The sequence below is a fragment of the Phocoena phocoena genome, chromosome 4, assembly GCF_963924675.1.
Source record: "Phocoena phocoena chromosome 4, mPhoPho1.1, whole genome shotgun sequence".
In the NCBI taxonomy this organism is placed as follows: Eukaryota; Metazoa; Chordata; class Mammalia; order Artiodactyla; family Phocoenidae; genus Phocoena; species Phocoena phocoena.
The window spans coordinates 97,383,445-97,398,544 of NC_089222.1; the positions used below are offsets into that span (position 1 = coordinate 97,383,445).

A 15,100-nucleotide genomic window follows, 5' to 3' on the forward strand; every position below is an offset into this window, starting at 1 on the left:
TTTATAAATAATACTGTGATGAATATCTTCATGCATAGCTTTTTTCCCATTTCATATTTTTTTGGTACAGGACCAGGCGGGATTATTTTGTTAAGAGTATAACAAACACGCAAGATGTTGTTAACGTTTTCCCACATTTGCCTTCTCTCAGTCTCTTTTCATACATGTATGTAAGTGCATATCACATATGCATATTCATGTACACATTTTTTTTCGCAGAACCATTTGAAAGTAAGTCACAGATGTCAGGCACTTCACCTCTGAATACTTTAGCCTGCACTTCTTAAGAACAAGAAAATTCTTTTACATGATAACCACAATACATTATGAAGAAAATTTATAATAATTTCATATTATCATGTAATATAAAGTCTAGAATCAGAATTCTCTAAATGTCCCCCAAAATGTCTTTTGTTAAAAAAATCTAGGATCAAATTGAGGTTCATGCATTTTATTTTTTGGTTATGTCTCATTAGTCTCTTAATCTTAGAATAGCCCCTGCCTCCCCCCGACCCCCTAAACCATGACATTGATTTTTTGAAGAGTTCAGGCCAGTTGTCTTGTAGAATGTCCTACATTCTAGATTTTTATAATTGTGTTTGTCCTCATAATTAGGTTCATGTTACATTTTTTGCAAAAGTACTTCATAGCTGATGTCATTTGCTTATTGCATTATATCAGGGGATACGTAGTGTCTGCTTGTCCCACTGTTGGTGGCCTTACATTTGATCACTTGGTTAAGGTGGTAGCTACCAGATTTTTAGTTATAAAGGTGCCTTTTTCCTTCGTAATTAATAATCATTTGTGAACCTAATTATTTGTTTGCATTGTGCTGACACCAAGGTGGCTGAGCAGTGATGGGAAAAAAAATCACAAAACACAGTATGTTTATGCCATTATAAATTTGTGGTTATTAACCCTACTGAATTCCTCAACTTCAAGATAATCCTACTGTCAGCTTGTGTTCCCCCTCTCCACAGTGATGATTTGAAACCTTTTCTCTCCTCAAGCCTGTGTTCTTTTACCTTTTGTATCACTTTGAAAAAATGATCTTGGTTTTTGGAAGAAGGAAGAGGGGTTCTTCTCCCCCCATAAACCAGCACAGTGGAGCAGTTAAGAGTGCTGGCAACAGAGTTGAGAGTGTGTGGCTCTGGATCCCGCTCTCACCACTCACTCATATTACTACGGACTTAGTTATTAATCATTCTATTCTTGGTCTTCTCAGTTGCAGAAGAATAATTACCATTATACTTCACAGAGTAGTTGTGAGGATTAAATGAAGTGTAAATCATTGTAGAGGTCTTAACATGCTTCCTGGTATATGGTGCATGTTCAGTAAATATTAGCTCTTTTTATGCTACTTCTTAAGAAACTTAATTATAAAGTTAATTATACTGTCTCCTGTATCTTCAACCTCTCCTAGTCTGTTGACCTCTTCCCATAAGCACTGAAACTTACACAGATATTTTCTATCTTAAGCTAACTAACCAACCAATAACTAACTAAGAAGACCTTTCTTGCATCTCACATTTATCTTCAGCTCTTGTCCTATATCCCCCTTTCGTAGCTGTTTGTCAGCTGCCTACATTTGCTGTGTCTGTGTCCTTTTTCTTCTTTCCCATTTCTGCTCCCACCATTCCACTAAACTATCCCTAAGCACCATTTCCTCTCTAAATTCATTATTACCCTTTTCTCTTGGTGTTTTCTTTATTATTCATAAAAGGTCAAAGTTATCTTTTAAAAATACAGCTCTGGTCTCATGATTCTTTTGTTAAAACTAGGGGATTGATATTGTTGTTGACATTAGAGTTTCAAATCCTCAGTATAGTCCACAGGGTCCTGCCTAACTGCCCATCCTTATCTTATACAAATTTCCTCTTCACTCTAAGCACTTGAGCCAGGTAAGTCCTTTAATTTCCTTGAACAAGCTTTACTCTTGTCGGAGCATTTACATTTTGTCCTCCTTTTTGAACCACTCTCCATTTTCCACTTGTTTCCTTTGGACAGTTTCAGCATAAATGTCATATTCTCAGTAAAACCTTCCCTGATCTGGTTCAGAAGAAATGCAGCACCTGTATTTTCTGTTCATATTGCTCATCACAGCTGTAATTAAATAACTAATCGGGTAATTCTTCTTTGGAATGTAAGCTCCATGAAGGCAGGAACTGTAACTCTTTCGTTTGTTGCTGAATCTCCAGATTCTACTAGTACAGTTGTTTTGCTAGAAGGTATTTGGTAAGTATTTGTTGAACGAAGAATGAATTATTATTCATTCATAGAAATTTCACTCATCTCTTTATTCTTTAATGATAATTCTAAAATCTATAAACTTAAAGTATTTGGAGTTTCAGTGCGTTCTATAGAGGTTCCTCTGAAGACTTCTATCCCGCTTCTTCCAGATGATCTGAAGATACAGCCCCAAGTGGCTGTGGCAAACAAGTGATTTCTTTGAGCTCTGTTTTGTATTAAAAATACATGAACATTTTGCTTTCTGTTTCTTAATATTATTAACATTTGTTAAACAAACAGTGCCTAAAACTGGTACTAGGGAATAGAATAGACACTCTTGTGATCACACATTTCCAATTCTTCCAGCCATTCCTCATTTGACATTGTCTCACATCTACTTGGTAGCCTGTTCACAGTCCTGAAGAAACTATATTTCATGGTTCTAGAACTGAACACAGTTCTTCAGGTATTATCAGCACATAGATATGTTGAATGAGTAATGGGCAAAATGTAATGAGGCAGAGCTGGAAGTGTTTGGATTTATCAGTTTTACTTTTGAAATTGGTGTAGGTACAGTAAGTTTTTTAAGTTGACATATTTTTAGAAATAAGGTAAAATTAAATGTATCTTAAGACTATGTAGGGTTAAGATTGTAGATATTGTACTGTTATCCTTAGTTTTAATTATGTTTTCCAAATCAAATACTAAAACAAAAATACATTTTTAGTGCAGAAAGCGGTTGCCTCTGTGACATGATGTGCAGATGTGTGTTGTTGTTCCACTTGTAGTGTGACCAAGCACAGATTAGTTACCAGCAATCCAACAGCTGTACGTGTGTGTGACCACAGATGTAGTATACTAGATAGAATTCTGAAGAAAGTCCCAATTTAAGTGACATGTGCTTTAGTTTTTCATGTATATTTGAGAATGATTAGGCATATTTTTTACTTATGATATTTACTACTCTGGTTAATTTCTTGAAGAACTGAATTTAGAATTCCTGGAAGTTTTCATTTGTTATAATTTGTGATGAATTCATGTATTATATAATGTTTAGTACTGTATGTATTAATTATTTATATGTGTAACAGGCAACTCAAAGTTATGTTGACGAATGTCCTATGGACGGATTTAGGACGAAAATTCAGAAAGACCCTACCTAAAAATGATGCTAATTTATGTGATGCCAGCAAGGTGCAATCAGACTCATTGCCTTCGACATCTGTTGACAGCCTAGAGACATGTCAAAAATTAGAACCTCTTCACCAAAGCCTTAATTTATCTGAAAGGTATGTTGTTCAGTATTGATTTTGTTCAACTTACCGCAGTTGAAATAATTTAAGTCCAATAGTCTTCAAAATAAGATTGTTGGAAATGATCTTTAAGAAAATCTGCATATACAGGTGTGACTCCCTCAAATCTTAAAGTTGACAATTTAATTTACAAAGTTAATGATTCTTCATTTCATTAGATTGACATAGAATTATTTTTAAAAACAAGTATTAGTGCATTTAGCTTAATAATTTGATTCACATGTACATATTTTTAGAGATTCACATATGATATAAAATGAAGAACTAGATATATATAGATGGGTAAGGACCTAGATTAAATATTTTTTGAAAGATGTGTTAAAGATGCAGAAAATAAAACAGGTATGTATATCTGTCTATATGTAGATCTTTTTAATTTTCTGCATCTTTAACATGCCTTTTAAATATTATTTAACCTGGGTCCTTACTACTTTTGACTTTGTGAGCTTCCTTGTATTTTACATGCATTTTTTTTTAAAAAGGAGATAATTTTGAAATATTACTCCCAGATTTTTGATAATAAATATGTGGTTTAATTTTGAAAACTAACATGTTTTTGTTCTATATTTTTTAAAAGAATTATATATGAAGTTTGGGGCTAAAAATTAGGAATTAGCTCTGGGAATTTGTCATCTGTAACATATTAATAATATTTTTAATGTATTTCCACTTACGGTTTTAACCCTTAAATGAGTATTTTTTAGGGGAGGTATTTTGCTTTCAATTAGAATATCCTGTCATTAGCTAGATGGTGCTTTGGTTATTTGGTCTGTAATCTGATAACGATTTGTAAGTGCTTTAAGCCAAGATCCAGTGAAAACCTGTTAACTTTCAGCACAATTATTTTAAATATTAAAGAACTCTGTCAAAACATCTGAACATAGTATTATGCATTAATTGTATTTTTAAAAAGGACACTTTTTTTTAATACATCTTTATTGGAGTGTAATTGCTTCACAATCTGTGTTAGTTTCTGTTGTACAACAAAGTGAATCAGCCATATGCATACATAGATCCCCATATGCCCTCCCTCTTGCGTCTCCCTCCTACCCTCCCTATCCCACCCCTCTAGGTGGTCACAAAGCACCGAGCTGATCTCCCTGTGTTGTGTGGCTGCTTCACACTAGCTATCTATTTTACATTTGGTAGTGTGTATATGTTGATGCTTCTCTCACTTCGTCCCAGCTTACCCTTCCCTTTCCCCGTGTCCTCAAGACCATTCTCTATGTCTACTTCTTTATTCCTGTCCTGACACTAGGTTCATTAGTACCATTTATTTTTGGACTCCATATATATGCATTAGCATATGGTATTTGTTTTTCTCTTTCTGACTTACTTCACTCTGTATGACAGACTCTAGGTCCATCCACCTCACTACAAATAACTCAACTTCATTTCTTTTTATGGCTGAGTGATATTCCATTGTATATATGTGCCAAATCTTCTTTATCCATTCATCTATCGATGGACATTTAGGTTGCTTTCATGTCCTGGCTATTGTAAATAGTGCTGCAGTGAACATTGGGGTGCACGTGTCTTTTTGAATTATGGTTTTCTCAGGGTAAATGCTCAGTAGTGGGATTGCTGCGTCATATGGTAGTTCTATTTTTAGCTTTTTAAGGAACCTCCATACTGTTCTCCATAGTGGTTGTATCAATTTACATTGCCACCAACAGTGCAGAGGAGGGTTCCCTTTTCACCAAGGATACTTCTTTTAAAAAAGGCAAAAACATAAAAAGCTATGTAACAGGAATTTCCATACTAGATCATATCTGATGTAAATTTAACTTTCTAAAGCACCCAAAATCTTAGAGTCAAACAACTTAGCTTCAGTAATTTATGAAGCAGTTTGCTCTCATTGTCCTGGAGTCCGGTGTTTTTCTTCCTTAGTACAGGTGAGCTATTCCCTTACTGTGCTGCTAGATCTAAATAAAGGGGGCTAAAGGAATGACCCTTCCAATCCCTTTGATTCTCTTGAAAAGAAGCTTTAGCTCTCTTCCAAGTGACATCTGTCCCCTCATCCCATATCTGTCCTTTTTTCAATTAGATCAGCATGATTGGAAAAGTGTAATGTTTCATTCTCTTGGAATAGTTTTTCTCACAAGTTGTTAGCAGCTAGATTATGTGTCCATGAAATTTAAATATAATGTGAAGAGTCCCAATAAGATTCTAATTTGGTTTTTACTGTGTGTGTGTTGTTCTGTTCACTTACTGGGATGAACTACTAGTTAGTCCAGACTTTTTCCCTCAGCTCTAGGTGTCCTAAATTTAACTTGTTCCAAAGTGGATGCATCGTCTTTGTTCTCAGACTTGTTCCTATCTCTGTATCTCCTCCCTGTCTGAATATATGACTCCTCTTTACACTTAGTTCTTCAAATTAGAACTTGGAAACTGTCCTGGCTCCTCTTTTTTCCTTATCCTTTGTATCCAATCATTTATCATGTCTAGTTATTTGTACCTCCTAAATCTGTCTTGAAATGATCTTTTCTTCATCTTTATTGCCACTGCCTCAGTTCAGGCCCTGATAACTTTGTGCCTTTATTATTAGGATCGTAATTTGATTGGGCTTCCTGAGCATAGTCTTTTTCTTCTAGGTTATTTCTCTGTATTGTTGCTGAAGTATTCATTCTAAAAGGCAGATGTTACTTGTCACTCTCCAGTTTAACATCTTTCTGTGGCTCCACATAAAGTTTAGGATAAAGTTCAAATTCCTTACCTTGGCATACAAGGTCCATGATGATTTCACCTTTGACTATCTCTAGCTTTGTGTATGTCCACTCTTCCATATTTATGCTGTGCTTTAGATTTAGGAAACTACTGGTAGTTCACTGAATGTATAATGCTGTTTTATTCCTCTGAGCTCATGCTTTTTCTCTTTTCTTGGGAACAATTCTCCTTTTCCCCTTTACTGACTTATATTGAGCTCATTATATTTAACACTGAGCTCATTTCTTCTTTGATTCCACCTGCCACATCTGCATTTGATCCCTTTCTTTGTCTTGCTAAGCAGCCTGTTCCTGTATCATAGCACTCATCACACTATACTGTGATTTTTAGTTTCTCTGCTTCCCTGACAATAAGCTTCATGAGGGCAGGGACCCTACATTTTATTATTTTTCCTTGCACAGTACTGGGCACATACTAAACGCTCAATACATGTTTGCTGACTATAAGAAAGAGATTGCTTCTCAGCAGAGTTACATCTTCAGTCTCCTTGATTGAAATGTCTTTTCCTCCATCAGAACCAATTATCTGCTCTGTAATTTTGGGGACAATCAGGAGAAGAGGTATCACAAGGTTCAAATAAGAAAATTGGAGAACTGTTTAGGGTATAGCTTTAGTTAGATGTTTTCTTTGTGGGGCTTGCTATCTAGACTAGGAGACTGAGACTTTTACATGATGCTGTTTGTCTTATTGTCATTTTACTTAGGTAGGATTTCATTATTTCAGAAAGATGAAAGAGAGAAAAATTTATTTATTTTTTGCGGTACGCGGGCCTCTCACTGTTGTGGCCTCTCCCGTTGCGGAGCACAGGCTCCGGACGCGCAGGCTCAGCGGCCATGGCTCATGGGCCCAGCCGCTCCGCGGCATGTGGGAACTTCGCGGACCGGGGCATGAACCCATGTCCCCTGCATCGGCAGGCAGACTCTCAACCACTGTGCCACCAGGGAAGCCGTATTTTTAGTTTTTAACTTAAAGTTTAAATATTGAGTAAACCAAAATTACTCATTCATTCCCATAAATGTCATTTTTTTACTTCTTAAAAATTTTATTTACTTGTTTTTATTTTTTAATTTAAACTTTTAAATTTTATATTGGAGTATAGTTGATTTATAATGTTGTGTTAGTTTCAGCTGTACAGAAAAGAAGTGGCATTTTTTAGAAATTTTATGTGCGTTCTAGGATCTAAAGGTAGTGATCTAAGTAAGTGGCCTTTTAATGAAGATAGTTTAGCCTTTTAATTTCCGGATAAAGTTGAGAAGAAAAACAGAAAACACATGATACCAATCAATCTTGTTAAATAATGAAGAAAAGGGTCAATAGTTTTAGAAATATCAAATAAGCAGTATGTGGGATGCATACATTTTTTAAAACAAGTAAACCGTATTTTAGTGTAGGTTTTATCTCCTTATGTGGTTCATATCTATTTTCCTGGGAGAATATTTCCAGATCCTTATAAACTTTGGACATTAGGCAAGAAAGAGCCTAGTGGGAGACATGTGCAAAACTTTTGAGACGGTAAAGCATCCTTCTCCTGTTTTCATCTATTGGCACCAGAGATTATTAGAGAAATATTGACACAGTGTAACTATATTCTGTTAAAAAAAAGTTAGTTCCTGGTTCTTGGAATTCCCCTAAATGGCTTAATTATATTTATTCATGTTTTTCTTAAGTTTGCTTATGTTTGAAGTTTTAGAAAATTACATATTCCAGATATTGTGGTGGTAAGACTTTCTGGACACCCCGGTATTCTTGTAACCTTAAGACTTCTTTAAGCCAGTAATGTTTTAGTTGAGTGATAATATATTCACTTAAAATATAGCTTAGTAAAAGAAAAGAGCAAACTTAGGAAATCTGTGATCTCTTTAAGAAAGTAATTCAAAAATTAAATTTTTTTTTTCTTTGTAGCTTAAGAAACTGATTTAGAAAGTAATATTTTGAATTATATCATCTGGGATAAGAATACATTTATAGGAACCCTAAAAAAGACCCGGTGCAGCCTAAATAAAGAAATGACCATTGTTAACAAAAAAAAAAAGAAAATGTTTTTTTTTTTTTTTTTGCGGTACGCGGGCCTCTCACTGTTGTGGCCTCTCCTGTTGCGGAGCACAGGCTCCGGACGCGCAGGCTCAGCAGCCATGGCTCACGGGCCTAGCCGCTCCGTGGCATGTGGGATCTTCCCGGACCGGGGCATGAACCCATGTCCCCTGCATCGGCAGGCGGACTCTCAACCACTGCGCCACCAGGGAAGCCCAAGAAAATGTTTTGATCAAGAAAAAAATAAGTTACATAGCACAGTTTTAGAAAAGCATTCATCTAAATTACAACAAAATAAAAACTAAATTAGCATTGTAATTTTTTTGCTTGTTATTTATAGCTTTATTACCAGATGTAATTGTTATCTTTCAACAAAGGTTCCATTTCTTTAAAAATTTGCTCTTAGCATCAAGTATGTCTTATTAGCTTTTATCAGTTTTTCAAAGTTTTTCCCCGTTTATTAAATTATTTCAATCTTATATTTACCTTGCTACCAATATGTGGGGGAGGAACTCACAATTTGTGATTGAAAAAATTAAGAACCAGAGAAAATAACCATGTAGAGACACAATCAATAAATGATATTACTTCTCAGGCTGGTATACTTTCTGTTTCATCTCACTGCATTACAAAATTTGTTTCTCCTTTGGTTTAACATATTATATGTTAAAGTGTGATTTCATAATATTAGTAAGTAAAGTTAAACAAATTCTGTTTTACTTACTGATACTAGTTGCATACTTGGGAAAAAAATTGGATGGACTGTGTGAAATGACATTTTTCCGTCCTTCCTTATATATTGCGATAGTATGAGAGATGAAGTCTACACCTTTATATATTTCTTGTGAAAATTCAGAATCTTTTGAAATGCTGGCTAGCCCTAGAATTTCCATGGCAGTGCTAATTTATAAGTTGTACACCAAAAGACAGTTTAGGTATTATGAACTTAGTTATTACTTTGTAGATTTCTTTTCTGGAAGGCTTTCATACAGAGCTATCTGTTTCTTCAAGGTACACAAATTACATAAGTTGAGAATAGCTGATGAAAGATGTTTGGGCTATGGTTAGTGTTATGAAGAGCTAGGTGTACTGTAGGCATTGCTAACTATTTAACTATATACTTTTCTAATAAAATATTTTCATTAAGATTGCAGAGCATGATGAATTATGACAATCAAGCACTAATTGAAAAGATAATTTATAAGTTTGAGCAAGACTTCAATAATAGGAAAATTAAAGTGAGCTTCTATTTATTGTATATTTACTGTGTGCCAGGACTTGTGCTAAACTGCTTTACATCTGTTATTTCATCTAATCTTTATAATTTTTTGAGGTAGATATTATAATTCTCCCTATCTTTGAGATGAGGAGATCGAAGATAAGAGGTATAAATTATGGTAAGTAACTTATCTAAGGTTATATAGTTACTAGGTGCTGAATTCAGAACCCAACCTTATGTTTGACTCCAGAGTCCTTGGTCTTAACCTCTGTGCCATACTGCTTTTCATTCTTCTGACCTTTAATTTTTTAATAAGTAGGTATTGGACTTTATTACATATTTTATGTGATGTCTAATTTATTAACCTTTAAATATTCTACTTATTTAAAAAAATTTTTTCTTGTGGCATTTGTTCAGATAGTAGTAGAATGCTTTCTAATTGAAGGGTGTATCATGGTAGACATGCTGAGATAGTTCCCTGAACCTTCTGATAGCTTCAGAGGCCCTCTAGGGCTCTTGTGCTTTAGAGATGCGGGTTCTACTGCAGTTTGGTATATAATCTTTTCAAGTGGTTTTTGGGTGAATTTTGACATTTTTCTCTTCTAGGAAAGACTTTCAGCTATTTGTTTAGCTTAAAAATTCTCATTTATCCTCTAAGATTCTTTTTTCATAGCTCTGCTTTTTCTTCCTTCAAAATCTAGCAGCAAAACAAACCATAAAAGAATAGAATGATCATTTATTATTCAGAAGCTAATTCTAATCTTTACAATTTTTCCTTTTCCTTGCTGATATTTGTATTTTTTGTTGTTGATTATTCTCTTCAGTACTTTTTATAGGACTAATCTTCTATGGACTCTTTCTCTCATATTTGGAAAGACAGCCTTTTTTTTTTTTTAGGGACTCAACATTAAAAACACATTTAAACATACTATAGTCAGGCATTTGAACAGAGGTACTAAATTATAGCTGATATTTCTTTGGTATTTCTTTCTCTGTGCCCCAAATTTTCTCTTTATAAACACTACGGTTCTTGGATTATTTTCATTATGAGCCACATTTTAGAATTCAGTAATGATAGGGGACCATAAAAAGAGTGTATCATCTGCTCTTAAAATGAGCTATCAACTAGTATATCAGATTCTCTCATCTCTTAAAAGTAAGTAAAATTTTAATTGTGCCAAACTATTTGGAAAAAAATAGTTCTTACCCAATAAAATTCTCTCTTCTAATATTTCTGCATTTTCCCTAAAGCATTGAGAACTGTAGTTGAGTTTTCTTTAGTGATTTATTTCACAGCAATTCCTAGTGTGAGGTCAGACAGAAGAAATCTTGAGACTCCTTACTGGTCCTGTATTGTCTTCATTCCTACTTCAACTCGAGGATTTTAAGAAGGGTTCTGTCAGACATCAAATATACAAAGCAGACAATAATAAATAGGATTCTTAGAGATTTAAATCATGAGGGGAGATAGAAAAATATCTGTCCTCCTCTCCCCACAGTTAGTGGTTGTACTAAATGGCTAACTTTCTTTGCTTTCTTCCTTCACTCAAACTCTGAGTTCAGAGAGTTATATTTACTGCTAGCCTTGTTTTTAGATCATATACTGGTTAATCAACCCAGTACATTTTTTTGTGGAGGTTGTGCTGGAAATGGATATTTTTAAAGTTTCCTGAAGTATCTACAGAAAAGCTCAGTTATCTTGATGCTGTGGCAGGTTAGTATTGAGGATGCAGTGTAATGGGATAAAATTAAAAGAACCAAAAGACAATTGGCCCAGGTCCTTCTTCCAGGAAGAGTTGTTTATACTTGGGCAACCATTTAACTTTTCTGAGCTTTGAGTTCTTCATGTTTAAAATAAAGAGAAGGCTAAGTTATTTTAAAGTTCTTCTATGAGTTGAAATTCTACGTTATCTGGAACATAGTGAAAAGAACACAGTGCCTCTGTGTAGTGAAAATAGAGTACCTCTGAGAAGTACAGCAGATGTAACAAAGTACAGGGAAGCTCACATTTTTTTTACTTAGACAAAAGTACTCTGGCCCTTTCTAGGTGTTATGTATTGTCTCTCACAAAAGGTCAATAAAGTGCTTCAAGTGACATATGGGTAACAGTCAAGGGGGACATCTGATAAAGAGGAGATAGGAAACTTAAAAAATACACTAATGTGAAGTAAAAAAATCACAATAATTTGGCCTGGGCCAGTCAATTCAGGACAGATAGTTGCCTTGAGGGCATCATTGTAGTGTGGAAAAGAACATCAGTTGTTTATAGTAACAACTGGCTAACCAGAAGATTAGGCTATCCTCTTCTGTTTAAGGATGATATGAAACCACCACTTTAAAAAAGTTTGGAGTGTTAAAAATTACACTTTACTAAACATTTATTTTGTTGACCCTTTTCCCTGGTGCTATTATATAAAGAGTATTTATTACCATCAGTATATGTGCTGTTTCACTTAAGGACTCTATCATTACTATAGATACAATCTGAATGATGTCTTCCTTATTGGATTTAGCATTTGTCATTTACCAATTATGAGTATTGTTATTTACCAAGGACCTTTCTGTTGAAGCAGAAGAATAAAGATTTATTGAATTGGTTTGTAGTATCTGTGTTTTTAATAACTACTGGAAAAGAAAAAGCATTTTTTTAGAAAAACTGGTTAAAATTTTAAGCAACCCCAATAGCATCCACTAAGTACAGTTAAGCCATTATAGTGGCATGCCAATCTATGCCAATTTATAAGATATAAGTATTTCTAGAAACAAAAAAAAGAGTGTTCATCCAACATTTTGAGTTTTTATGGGCTGATTTCCAGGGTGGTATAATTCTAATAGCTTACTTGTACTGAGTTGAAAATGCTTGAAAATTCAACTTCCTAGAATTTTTTTTACTGCAAATTTCAGTACAGTACAGTGTTTGTTATTTTATATGACAGGATACCCAGAGTTATATTGACGAATGTCCTGGGAACGGAGTTAGGAAGAAAATACATAAAGACCTCACCTGTAACTGAGGCCAGTTTGGGTGATACAGACAACTTGCACTCAGAGCAGCTTGCTTCATCATCTGATGGCAGCCTAGAATCTTGTCAAAATCTAAATCCTCACAAGAGCTCCTTTTTATCTGAAAGGTATGTTTAGTGATAACTTTACTCAAAATAAATATTTTACTTATTCTCATGAGCCTTCCTCTATTCTTCCCCCACAGATATGTTACTGCTAAATGAGAGGCAGCTGTGCTCTGATGGCTAGTATAACTTTTCTCCCCTGGTGGCTGGAATGGCTATTGGAACCAACAGTCCATAGCTAATAATCAGTTTCAGACAGTACCGGTCACTCTACTTGTGTTTTGGGAAAATGGAGGCAGACTCTTAATGAATATTTAGTTACCTATTTCAGTTTATTTGTCTGGTATAATTGAAATTCATTCTCCTGACATCTGTCTATTCCTTCTCCTTCTTTGTCCTATTCATCCATCTGGCTGTCTCTCTATCCATCCATCCATCTGTCCGTCCGTCCGTCCATCCACATCCATCTTTTCCTTTTTTTTTCTTTTTGCGGTGCGCGGGCCTCTCACTGTTGTGGCCTCTCCCGTTGCGGAGCACAGGCTCCAGACGTGCAGGTTCAGTGGCCGTGGCTCACGGGCCCAGCCGCTCCGCGGCATGTGGGATCTTCCCGGACCAGGGCACGAACCCGCGTCCCCTGCATCGGCAGGCGGACTCTCAACCACTGTGCCACCAGGGAAGCCCCCCTCCATCTTTTCTTATTCACTATTTGTATACTCATATTCTAGAACTGTACCTGGCCATTAAATATCTGCTGAATGTATGACTGAATGCATTCTTCACAAAAAATGGCCTGAGATAGCTGAATTCCGTTAACAAACATGGCTTACTGTACTAATAAGAGAAATGGAAATCAGCAGTTGCTTTTGTTTTAAGCTTTAGCAAAGGCTCATTTGGGGGCTGTAAATAAGAAAAAAATTTGCAGTAAAAAGCTAGGGTATGTCAGTTAGTAAATAGTACTAGATCTTTTAACTTTCATTTACCGTGAACTTCTCTATTTTATTTTCTGCTTTCCACCAGTCCAATAAATAGTTTTGATCTGAGTGAAAAATTATTGATCCAGTCTTAATTGTCCCTCTACCCCCAACCAAAAGGTAACTTCTGGTTTGTATTTCTCTTGTAAGCCTAATTACATTAAAGAGTATTTATGGTTGCCTTTTAAAATATCTATAACAAATTTCTTAATTTCTAACACATTCTGTTTTTATAAACTCTGTTTATTTCTTATGAACTTAAAAATTTTATGAATTTTTCTCCTTTTGGAAAATATTTTGTGTTTCACTTAGGTTCTACTTAGTAAATTCTCAGTGACAATTTTAACTTTATACTTTTTCTGAATTTGCTGAAAAAAAAAGAGCTCCAGTGGCATTATCCAGTTACTAATAAATTTAATGTAGAATCAGAGATAGTAGAAATGCATTTATCATTTTGCACTATAAGTGTTTATATTTGCCTCCTGTACTAGACCATGAGCTCCTTAAGGAGAGAGATCATATCTTATTTACATTTATATCCAGTGCTTAGCTCAATACATATTGAATTTTGTGCACTTGGGTTAATGTTCATGTCATTTAACCTTGATCTTTGGTTTCCTTAGTTGTAAAAAGAGAAATATATATATATATATATACATATATATATATATATATATTTTTTTTTTTTTTTTTTTTTGTGGTACGCGGGCCTCTCACTGTTGTGGCCTTTCGCGTTGCGGAGCACAGGCTCCGGACGTGCAGGCTCAGCGGCCATGGCTCATGGGCCCAGCTGCTCCGCGGCATGTGGGATCTTCCCGGACCGGGGCACAAACCCATTGTCCCCTGCATTGGCAGGCAGACTCTCAACCACTGCGCCACCAGGGAAGCCCAAGAGAAATAATTTTGAATAATGTTTCTAACCTCACAAAATTTTGTATAATCATTTTAAAATCTCACTTGTGAGAATTCTTTATGAAAATAAAATACCATACAAAAAATTATTATTGAAGATACTTTCTGTAGAGAAAGTCACTTATGTACTGTTCCCATGGAATTCAAATGACATCAGTGCACATTCATGCTGTTATGAAAAATAGCACTATTGTGAGGATTCTGTGAAACTATCAAATTGTAATCTATACTTTTCAGGCTTTATACCAACCTGGGGCTAAGGTTTACTAGTAACAACTCTAAAATTTCTGGCTCTTTCTAAAATCTATTCAGTGAGAACTCTAGGTCTCCTAAGGTCCTTTCCAAATAGTAAGGAAATTTCCAGGTGGTATTTGATATGGACCCTGGAAATTCATTCTCTTGGTGGTAATTTTCTTTCTTTGATTCTTGCATTTAGAATAGGCATAGACTTTGGAGCCAGACGCCTGGATTCAGATTTTAGCTGTACTGCTAACATGCTGACTTACCTTGGGCAAGTTACCTATTCTATCTTTAAAACAGGGATAATTATACACACCTTATAGGATTATTGTGCAGATTTAAGGAGATAACCTATGTAAAATGCCTAGAACTTGATAGGTAACCAATAAA

At 35.1% G+C, this 15,100-nt stretch overlaps 1 protein-coding gene across 4 annotated transcripts in view; it reads left to right on the forward strand.

Annotated features, from left to right (window-relative positions):
* Positions 1 to 15,100, forward strand: part of SENP7 (SUMO specific peptidase 7) — a 159,648-nt gene that overhangs the window by 68,739 nt on the left and 75,809 nt on the right. The window contains exons 5-6 of one of the 4 annotated variants that reach the window (XM_065876082.1): positions 3,321 to 3,518; positions 12,456 to 12,650. The exons of 1 other annotated variant lie outside the window; for it this stretch is intronic. In XM_065876082.1, the coding sequence (XP_065732154.1) occupies positions 3,321 to 3,518; positions 12,456 to 12,650 (393 nt within the window). The remainder of the gene's footprint in view (positions 1 to 3,320; positions 3,519 to 12,455; positions 12,651 to 15,100) is intronic. 2 more of the 4 variants (XM_065876084.1, XM_065876085.1) reach the window with 2 other exon arrangements.